The 11644-nt window shown below is 38.4% G+C and overlaps 1 protein-coding gene across 1 annotated transcript; it reads left to right on the top strand.

Moving 5' to 3' along the window:
• The first annotated feature begins 5497 nt into the window (after nt 1-5497).
• LOC134615221 (indolethylamine N-methyltransferase-like) lies at nt 5498-11120 on the top strand. Its single transcript, XM_063459714.1, has 3 exons — nt 5498-5648; nt 6142-6346; nt 10697-11120. Exons 1-3 carry the CDS (start codon nt 5498-5500, stop codon nt 11118-11120), a joined length of 780 nt encoding a protein of 259 aa, XP_063315784.1.
• The last annotated feature ends 524 nt before the right edge of the window (nt 11121-11644 follow it).

Raw genomic sequence — 11644 nt, forward strand, 5'->3', positions numbered from 1 at the left:
GTATCTGTACAGCACTGCAATATTTACTGGCGCTATAGTGTAATGTACAGTGTTGGTGTTTGAAGGGGTGCTTGTATAAAGTTATTGTGTTTTAATACACAGATGTGCTTGTATGTAATGTTTGCGTTTGATTGCAGGGGTGTGTCTGAATGTAATGTTCACTTTTAAATGCAGATGTTCATTTGTGTGATGGATTTGTGTTTGAGTGAAGGGGTGTGTTTGTATATTTTTTTTAGTTTGAATGCAGGGGTGTGCGTATGAAATATTTGAGTTAGATTGCAGGAGTGTGCTTGTATGTTGTGCTTGTAGCACATACACACATACATATATACATACTTACACAGGTATTTATGCACATTAACACACAGATGCATATAAAGACACATACACACAAATTTATATAGACACCGAAACATAAACACATATAGATACACACAGACACATACACACACATAGATACACACCGACATATACACACATGCACCCTGACACACACAACCATTGATACATGCCCACACCATAACACAGATACACACACTGACATAAAAACAAACACCCTGACACACACACACTCACAAACAGTCTGACATACACACACACACACAAACACTCTTACTCTTACTCACACTCACACACCCACTCATACTCACACATTCAAACTCATACACACACACACTCATACACACACACACACACTCACAGACATACACACACACACACTCACACATACACTCAAAGACATACAAGTGATTTTTTTGTTTTTATATCTCCAGCCAGCCTTCTTTCAGGTTACCTTATGTGCCGAGAGGGTGGCTTGGAGCCTTGCTGCTGTGGGAGTGAAGGGTCTGGAGCATGCTCCTCTCCCCTCACGCTGTGGCTGCCTCCTCTCCCTCCTGTGCCGTCTCTCTGCATGATGTTGGAAGGAAGTGACAGGCTGTCATTTCCTCCCAGCTGGCCGACATTATAGGGGTTCGGTCGCGGTCTTAAAGGACCACGGCATCCAACCGGGCCCCTGTTTAGCAGTAATGTTTCCCCGGTGCAACAAACCCCAAGATTCCGTGGCACCCCTGTGTGCATGCCGCAGCGCCCCAGTTTGGTAACCGCTGCTCTAGACTATTTGCCTTAGAAAATCAAGAAACACCTTGTCCTGTAATCATACAGTGTTCTCAAGATTACAAGAACTGTTTGAGATCTATAAGATTAACTAACAATCTGATTTACACTGCATGATTATTTACTAAACTCAACTTACAAAAAAGATCAAAAACTGTGTTGCTCCAATTGAATTGGTACAGAGACTCTAAATTAGTAGCAATGATAATGATACGATATTGATACTGTTACAAAGATTTTCATATCCAGAAACTGGAAATAAACTAAGCCTATAAAATGGTTACACCTAAAAAAAGATCAAGTCCTATATCAACTCAAAATGGAGAAAGGCCTTAGATGGAAAAAAAAAATCTGCCATCACCAAAAGCAATGATGCCCAAAAGTGGTGGGATTATCTTCAAATCCAATAATATTCTTTTTATCCATTCACTTACTTACCTTTCTTTTTCTTTTCTTGCTTTCTCCTTTACTTATCAGGATATGTTCTTCTCCTGGTTCGTAATTTATTTTGTCTTGTAAAAGTGTAACATTATGTTAGTAAACTAATAACCTACTGAGTATGTTTAAAGAAATTGAACTCAACAAAGATTATATTTTTAAAAAGACTTTATAGACATCAAACAAGTATAGTTTAATGGAACAGTTTTGGTGTATAGATCATACCCCTGCTGCCTCACTGCCTAATTCTCTGTCATTTAGGAAACATGGGTTTACTTCAGGGAGAGCATGTTAAACTAATGGTGTTGATTTTTTGATTGGGTAATGTAATGGTATCTATTAATTAATGACTTTACATCATAAAGAAAGCATATTTAGTGTAATGCTTTGGAGGCACCACTAGGGGCAGTGTGTAGGAAGACATGTGCTTCTGGCAGTGACATCACAGGCCAGCCTACTTACACTGAATAAAAACCAGATGTAGGAGAAACTCTGTCTTTTTTGCCTGTACCTGACTGAACCTAAGATGTAGTACCAGCTCTGACTTAACCCCAGCCAAAGGGCTGGGGCCTTGTAAGTAATATGAATCCATTGTAACATTTAGCAATTGTAATAGCCTTTTGTATAACATTTAGCAACCTTTTGTAAGTAATATAAATATAGTACGTTTGTAGTAAGTAGAAATATAGATCAGGGTGTTGCAGTGGATGTGATCTACTTGGATTTTGGCAAGGCATTTGATACGGTTCCTCACAATAGGTTAGTCTTCAAACTAAAAGAAATTGGTCTAGATGAATATTCTTGTTCTTGGGTAGAACATTGGCTTAAGGATAGAGTACAGCGAGTTGTCATAAATGGTAAATTTTCAAGCTGGACAAAAGTGGTAAGTGGTGTCCCTCAGGGTTCTGTTTTGGGACCGCTTCTATTTAACATATTTATAAATGATCTTGAAATGGGCATTGAAAGCCATGTATCAGTGTTTGCAGATGACACAAAACTTTGTAAAGTAATAAAATGTGAGCAGGATATTGCCTTGCTGCAGAGGGATTTGGATAGATTGGGGGACTGGGCACTAAAATGGCAGATGAAATTTAACGTAGAAAAATGCAAAGTTATGCACTTCGGGGTTAAGAATGCACAAGCAATTTACACCCTAAATGGTAGTGAACTAAGGATAACCACACACGAGAAGGATTTGGGAATTGTTATAGACAACAAATTAGGTAGCAATATGCAATGTCAATCTGCCGTTGCTAAGCCCAGTAAGGTTTTGTCATGTATAAATAGGGGCATAAATTCTCGAGATGAAAATATAATTTTGCCTCTTTATAAATCGCTGGTAAGACCACACCTTGAATATGCTGTGCAATTTTGGGCACCTGTTCTAAAGAAGGATATCATGGCACTAGAAAAAGTGCAGAGACGAGCTACAAAATTGATAAAAAAGAGTGGAGCATTTTAGTTATGAAGAAAGGTTAAAAAATGTAAATCTCTTCAGTTTGGAAAAACGGCGCCTTAGAGGGGATATGATAACATTATACAAATATATTCGGGGCCAGTACAAACCATTATCTGGAAATCTATTCATAAACAGGGCTATACATAGGACACCAGGTCACACATTTAGGCTTGAAGAAAGGAGATTTCATCTAAGGCAAAGAAAAGGTTTTTTTTACAGTAAGAGCAATAAGGATATGGAATTCATTGCCGGAAGAGGTGGTTTTGTCAGAGTCTAAACAGATGTTTAAATTGCAATTGGAGAAATACTTGCAAAAACATAACATACAGGGATATAATTTCTAATTAGTGGGCTAATAGCTGCTTGATCCAAGGAGACATCTGACTGCTATTTTGGGGTCAAGAAGGAATTTTTTCCTAATTTGTTGAAAAATTGGAAGCGCTTCAGACTGGGTTTTTTGCCTTCTTTTGGATCAACAGCAAAAGCATATGTGAGGAAGGCTGAACTTGATGGCAAGTCTCTTTTCAGCTATGTAACTATGTAACTATGTAACTATGTAACTATTTAATATGTTGTAGTTTTGTATTGTATAATTATTGTGGTAAATTGACATTCTGCAAGCATCTGTTTATTTATTATAGTTATATTAATTATTGTATTGTATAATTATTGTGGTAAATTGACATTCTGCTAGCATCTGTTTATTTATTATAGTCATATTAAATATACATTGTATTTTTTATCCACATATTCGACCATAATACCATGAACTATAAAAATATTAATGTTGTTCCGTATTGCTTAATTATTATGTATTAAAAGATTAATATTCATATTTAAGTCACGCCCACAACAGGTAAGTAAAATAATAGATCAAGGTGGTGCAGTAGACATTGCTTACCTACGTATATTTCAGAAAGGTTTTTGACACTGTTGCACATAGAAGGCTCATCAATAAACTGCAATCTCTGAGTTTGGATTCCAATATTGGAATGTACGAAAAATAGGGGGATACAGCTGTTGTGACCTAAAAATTAATTAACAACATATAGTGTAATAAAGTATTAGGCATGTATAAAAACAGGCTACTGGAAGCACTCCCAGAATGGAAAAGGTCAAAATGCCTTAATTATGCCACCCCTAGTCCTTTAGGGGGGTTCAATAGAAATCCACCTCACTTCTTGGGAACACAGGAACCAGAAGGAAGCAGGAATCAAAATATAAAAAAACTTATTGATAAAAAGGCAACGCTCCTACGCGTTTTGTTCTAGGCATAGAACTTCCTCAGGGCCCTCTTCAATTTTATAACAAATCACTCGTGCAATACAAATATGCAGTTTGAAAAACCTGCTTATATCCCACCCTCCCACAGTCCCAATATATAGGCCTCCTCTCAACCGTCATTGGTGGTATGGTGGGTGTGTTCCTGATCAGGTCCGTAATTGGAATTACCATCATGTTCCTCAGCTCCTTGATGCTGCTCGTACCGCTCAGCTGTTCGTGCTCCCCGTTTCTGGATGTGACGTTTGCGTTGCATGGAACACATCTGTGTGTCCCAAAGATGTCACTTCCCCTGTATGTATAATGAAAAGTTGCGCATGCGTCGTGAAGATATTTTCTCACTTAGTCTCATAACGGCATATTAAGAGTCCTCATTAAAAGAGAAATAAAATTATGTCAATAGGGAAAGGAACACTACAAGGAGAGATATTTGTTAGAACCTATCATTGGTATAAATCATATACATATTGGTGGAATAATCCTTATTCTTAAAAAAATCCTTGCTTTGGAAATGTTAAAATGCATATTCACAAAATATGTGTCAAAAAACACGATAGATTGTTTACATTAAATGTATTAAATAATAATCCCACATATCAAAAATATTAAATTTAAAAATTGTAATTATTTTTGATATGTGTGATTATTATTATGTTAAAAACACTGATGTCCGTTCATGAGCTAGCTTAGTCTTGCTGTGCTCAGGTAAATCTTTACGGTTAGTAATTTGCAGAGGGGTCTTCATTGAATGTTTTCTCTTTAGAACATAGCAAGGGTTTGCAAAGTATTGTGTAACTACATTTTTATCTTCAGGTTGAACTCGCAGAAAAAGAGTGGACTGTATTTTCATTAGGAGTTACTAAAATCAATAATACAATTTTCCATTATGTTACACAAGCTAGGATTTCTTGTTAGAGCTTTACGATATAAGATCATGAGATATGTATTTCAGTACATGACAGTACAATAACAAAACAATGAACTGTATAATTAGCCTGAATTAAAACAGCCAACAGTAAACATTCACATTATTCAAATTAATATCTTGAGGTACTCTCACATGATAGGCCCTTGGCAGTAGTTTGTTAAATTATGATAGATGGTGCTTATTTCTCAGCAAAGTTTAGATATAAAAGTCAGAGTAAATGATGTATTTTGCTTTATTGGATGGAATAAATCCCCTAATAGATAATAGACAAAATCCAGATGGATCCCAGTACTCTAAAATATTATCATGTTGATGAATTTGAATCAAAACCATTTCTTAATACATATTTTTCTCTGGAAGGTGATAAAGAACTTCTAAATGATGGTCTCGTAAATTTTACTACATATCTTCATAAGGAATTTGCCAAAGGTATGTTTTTATTCCTAATTATTAAACATTGTTAATATCATTTTGAATTTGTTAAAATATTTTGGAAAATGTTATACTGTAAAAATTACCCTTCTAAGTTATACAAGTCATTATGCTAACTATAAGCATATCTGTATGCTACCTATGTTTTGACCTTTTCCTTTTTCGTAGTTAGACAAGATTGATTAACCTGATCGGACTTATATAAAAAATGTGCAGCTACTCTACATCACATGACACAGTTCTATGCTGTTTGCTACTATGATGTTTGTTTGAGCTGTCGTGGCCATACAAGCTTGAATGTAATCTTATGCACACACAAAAAAATTGCATTAAAAATATGTATAAGTTACCAAAACATTTACTCTATCGTGTTTTCCAAATGAATGTGTGTTCCTACAGATATGTTCTGATTAATTCCAATAAACATATACATCTTGTATAAATAATCACAAATTTAATCCAATTAAATAAAATATTCTTTCTTTGTTAGGTAATATTAAACGGGACATGCTGATTGAAATTAGTCCTGGTCCCGTTATTTTTACCTTACTCCCAGTTTGCAATTACTTCAAAGAAATAATTTTATTAAAATTTAATGATCACTCAATCAATGAAATGAAGAAATGGATAAATGGAAATGCTGCATTTGACTGGTCTCATGCCTCAAAAATTATAAAGGACCTGGAAGGAAACTGGTATAGATTTTACTCATTATTTATATGAATTTTATATAAACGCATATGATAGCATTAAACCTAAAAATAATTGACTTATTTTTTACCCCTTATTTTTTGTATGGAGTATGTAAGTGAATGTAGGTGTGTGTTTGTATGTAGTGTTGGCATTTGAATGCAGGCGTGCATCTGTGTGTAATGTGTTTTTTTAACACAGTGGTGTGTTTATATATAACGGTGGTGTTCTAATACTTAGGTGTGTTTGTAGTGTTGAGGTTTGAATACAGGGGTGTATTTGTGTGTAGTGTTGGCAAGATGCTGAGATGTATGCACATATACACGCACACACTGATACACTTGCAGATATATAGACATACAGATGCACACTGACAGACAGATACACAGACACACATGAAGATACATAGACACACAGCTACACACACACATATACATACTCACACATTTATATACACAGACACATAGGTACACAGATGCAGATACATAGACACACAGTCACACACAGATATATACACACTGACACACATGTAGATACATAGACACACACTGACACACATGCAGCTACACAAACACAAGCACTAACACAAATACACAGATACAAACACATGTACAAATACAAAAATACAAAAATACACACAGCTACACACATACAAATACACAGACACACAGTCGCACATAGATACACAGATACAAACACACATACAGATACAAACACTGACACACAAACAAATACAGATATACAGATACACAGATGCAAACACACACAGATACACATGCAGATAGACAGGTACACAGTTTGTGTGTATTTATAGTGGATGCACTGTGTGTAGTGGATGCATTATCTGTGTGTAGTGATGTCCCGAACGGTTCGCTGGCGAATAGTTCCTGGTGAACATAGCTTGTTCGCGTTCGCCATGGACGGCGAACATATGCGATGTTCAGTCCGCCCCCTATTCGTCATCATTGAGTAAACTTTGACCCTGTACCTCACAGTCAGCAAACACATTCCAGCCAATCAGCAGCAGACCCTCCCTCCCAGACCCTCCCACCTCCTAGACAGCATACAATTTAGATTAATTCTGAAGCTGCATTCTTTTTTTTTGTATTCTTTTTTTGCATTTTTTTTTTTTTTTAGACAGAAGTGTGTTATATTTGAGCAAGCTAGGCTGAACGTGCGTATGTCATGGCTAGTTGCACTGAGGGTATGAGTATATAGCAGTACATTGTTGTGAAAGATGGCTGTCATGTTTAGGGTGTAGCTTGCACGTTATCAACTGTGTATTTATATCAGCAACTCCACCACTAGTTATAAATCAAGTGTGAGTCGCCCCATGAGATGAGACTAGTGAATAACATAATACATGAACGGTTGAGGTAAAGGCATGTAAGGAACTACGACAATAAACTCTTTAGGAGGTGAAATAATGACATGTTTAAACGCTTGCTACTTTACGATTAGTTAATGTGCAGAGAGCAGTTCATGTGATCAAAGGCATGGTGTGGAGGATCAGCTATAGTGGGACATGCTTGGCAGGCTGCTGTTTACTGCTTGTGCTTATCCGATCCCTTCTGGTCACCAGGTGCAGATCCTGGGAGTCCCTGATACCTGGAACAAGAAAGGCAAGTCTCTGGCTGAGTGCCGGGTTCACGGCTTGAGGTGGTGTAAGCTTGTTTTGTCGGGTGGTCAGATCTGTCCCGGTGGTGCTTCACGTCCGGTGCGGGATTGTGGTGGCTTAAGGTGGAGGCGAGTGCTTGACGTGGGGCAGGCTCTGCATTTCTGTTTGTGCCTCCGGTCCCGTCTTCGACGCCTTTTGCATTGGTGGATTTTAATGGGGACTGCTTCGCTTAGCTGTGGTGGAGCTAGTTGGGGCTGTGGTGGAGCTTGTTGGGGCATCCTGCTTGTTATTTGCTTCCAAAATTGATTAAAGCCATATTGCCGCCATATTGGGAGAGTCGCAGTAGTATGAGTAGTAGAGTATGTCAGCCTGGGCGGCTGTGCTCTGTGTGTCCATTAGCTCCAGACAGCCTCTCAGGGGTGGACCGGGATAACCCCCACCGGTCCGAGGGAGGGGGTAACAGAGCATCTGCCGGGAAGTAGCTGCTCCTGGGCATCCCAGGATCAGGAGATCGTCCGCCTCTCCCGCCCGGTGAGCACCAGGCCACACTTGCCACACGGAGGTAAGTAAGACTCTGTCGAGTTGCTGAACGCTATTAAGCATGTTGGGTCGGTCAGGTAGGAGCAACATTGCTGGGTCATCCCCTTCTGGGGTGAAAGTCGCTTGTTGATAGCTGCTTAAAGTGAGATATTGAGGGAGCTCACACGAAGTGTGTCTTTCCTCCATGACAGCAAGGCCCCGCCCCCCGGAAGCTGCATTCTTAGTGAGAGGAGGGACAGTGTAGCTGCTGCTGATTTAATAGGGAAATTGATAGCTAGGCTAGTGTATTCAGTGTCCACTACAGTCCTGAAGGACTCATCTGATCTCTGCTGTAAGGACAGCACCCCAAAAAGCCCTTTTTAGGGCTAGAACATCAGTCTGCTTTTTTTTTCCTGTGTAATCTAATTGCAGTTGCCTGCCTGGCAGCGTGTGTGTCAGGCTCACAGTGTATACTGTGCCCACTTGCCCAGTGCCACCACTCATATCTGGTGTCACAATAGCTTGCATTTAAAAAAAAAAACTTTTTTGACTGTAATATAATAGCAGTCAGTTTCCGTCACACGTGTGCGTTTCAGGGCCTGCCAGGGCACAGTGTCACACCAGTGCAACTCATATCTGGTGTAACAGTAGTGTACATTAAAAAAAAAAAACTAGAAATTTGACTGTGAAATAATAGCAGTCAGTTTCCTTCACACATGTGCGTTTTAGAGCCTGCCAGGGCACAGTGCCACACCAGTGCAACTCATATCTGGTGTAACAGTAGTGTACATTTAAAAAAAAAAAATACAGGGGGCTTGTTGACACCTTTCGGGACCCTTGGTGTTGTACGTGGCTGGGTGGAGGAAGAGACCTTCAATGACATCAGTGAGGACAAGGAACAGGACATGGCTAGCTTGGTATCCAACCTTGTGCAAATGGGGAGTTTGTGGTTGTGCAAATGGACTGTTTGCGGTTGTTTGTGGTGCGTTAAACGGGGAGTTTGGTCTGTCACTGTGAAGCGGGCGTAACCCTTATACTACCTGATCGATACAACATCTTACCTGCTGTTTTAAAGCACGTTATTCCAAACAATTTAGGAATGTTAGGTGATTTATGCCCTTTATGGATTAAAACCAGACTCTGCATCAACTATGTAATTTTCCATGGGAGTTTTGCCATGGATCCCCCTCCGGCATGCCACAGTCCAGGTGTTAGTCCCCTTGAAACAACTTTTCCATCACTATTGTGGCCAGAAAGAGTCCCTGTTGGTTTTAAAATTTGCCTGCCTATTGAAGTCTATGGCGGTTCGCCCGTTCGCGAACATTTGCGGAAGTTCGCGTTCGCCGTTCGCGAACAGAAAATTTTATGTTCGCGAACAGAAAATTTTATGTTCGCGACATCACTATCTGTGTGTAGTGCATGTAGTGCGCATATATGTGTGGTGCATGTAATGTGTGTTTTTGAGGAGCCAAAGCAGTGTGTTTGTATAGTGGATGCTGTGCTTGTTTGTGTAGTTATGTAGTGTGCATGTTTGTGTAATGTGCGTGTTTGTGTAGTGCATGTAGTGTGCGTGTTTGTGTAGTGTGCGTGTTTGTGTAGTGCATGTAGTGTGATCATTCAGTACAGTCAGTGGCTGAGCTGTGTTCATACCATTTCAATAAGGAATTATTTTTTTCCGGAGTGAGGGGTCTTGGCTAATGAGCAGGTTTATGGTGCAGCCTTCTGCAAAAAGTTTATTGGTACCAGGGATGTCCCTTGAAGATTACAGACAGCCTGGGTTTTATGTCTGTATCACTGCTACTCTTCTTTGTATCTTTTCTCTTTCTCTTGCAATTTACCTGCTGCAAGAGACACACTGCTCAGCAACCACGCAGTTCAAGAGATCTCAAGTGAGAGTGACATTTAGCAGCTGCATTAATACATCAAACATGAGATTATTGTATGTTGACAAATCCTGGGTTATAGTGTATGCACATCTTTAGATCAGGGATTTTACTGTCCCAGATTCGAGGCTTCAGTCTCTAAAGTCCCTCCTCAACAATGTCACTGTTTTGCATTTTACAGATATTCCAATACAAAGTCAACACTAAAGGAATACTGTTTATATAATGTTTTTATATTCTGCATAATTATACAATTTTTGACCAACAAATATGCATGCCTTTTACTATATGTAAAAATGGAAAATTATATTTTCATATATTTTTTTTTTTACTAGTGATGAACTACAAGAAAAAGAAGATGTGCTAAGAACAAACATTAAGGATGTTCTGAAATGCGATCTCTCCAAAGAAAACCTGACAGACCCAATAATTTTACCAAAGGCAGATTGCATCATAACTGCATGGGTTCTGGAAATGGTCAGCAAAGATAAAGATGCTTACTGCAATAATTTAAGAAAAATCTACTCTTTACTAAAACCAGGAGGACACCTGGTAATGATTTGTGATATTAATGTTTCATTTTTGAAAATTGGTGAACATAATTTCCATATCTTAACATATGATGAAGAGTTTCCGAAGAAAACTCTGAAGGATTTAGGATTTAAAATTGAAAGCTATGAAGTTTATGAAAAAACTTCCTCCACTACTGATATTGATTATGAAAAAGTTATGTGTCTCACTGCATTGAAAAAGTTTTGAATGACAGCTGTAATGATCTATCTAGTCTTCTCTGACTTTTCCAACTGATTAGTCGCTATCAGGTTTATTCACTGAAGTGAGAATTGTCAGGAATTGAACGTGAATTACAAATGTAAGCTTAATGTAGCTAAACTGGAAGCAAAGCTGACATGGAGAATTAGTCCAGTTTGGCTATTTAGGCCTTACGTGTTAATTTCACGTTGAATTCTTGACATTTCTCGCTGTACTGAATAACTGCAAAGTTCTCATAGCTGCAATTATCCTCTTACTCATCTTCCAACTCATGTTCCCATATGAACTCAATCCAATATTATACAGGTTATTCACTGCCTTTCATCTTTCTTTTTCAGCTTAGTCTTACCTATCTATTTTACCTTCTAGCCTGTATAGTTCTCAACCATTTTGTGTCACTTTCTCCCCCTAGCAGTGAAGGCTCATCCATAGGGGAACTTGAGGTAGCACCCGTCAGCTTTGTTTTAAAAAGAATAAAATTACATTATAAAGGTGATTTTTTTTTTTTGGGG

This window comes from Pelobates fuscus, chromosome 6 (genome assembly GCF_036172605.1).
Source record: "Pelobates fuscus isolate aPelFus1 chromosome 6, aPelFus1.pri, whole genome shotgun sequence".
Classification (NCBI taxonomy): Eukaryota; Metazoa; Chordata; class Amphibia; order Anura; family Pelobatidae; genus Pelobates; species Pelobates fuscus.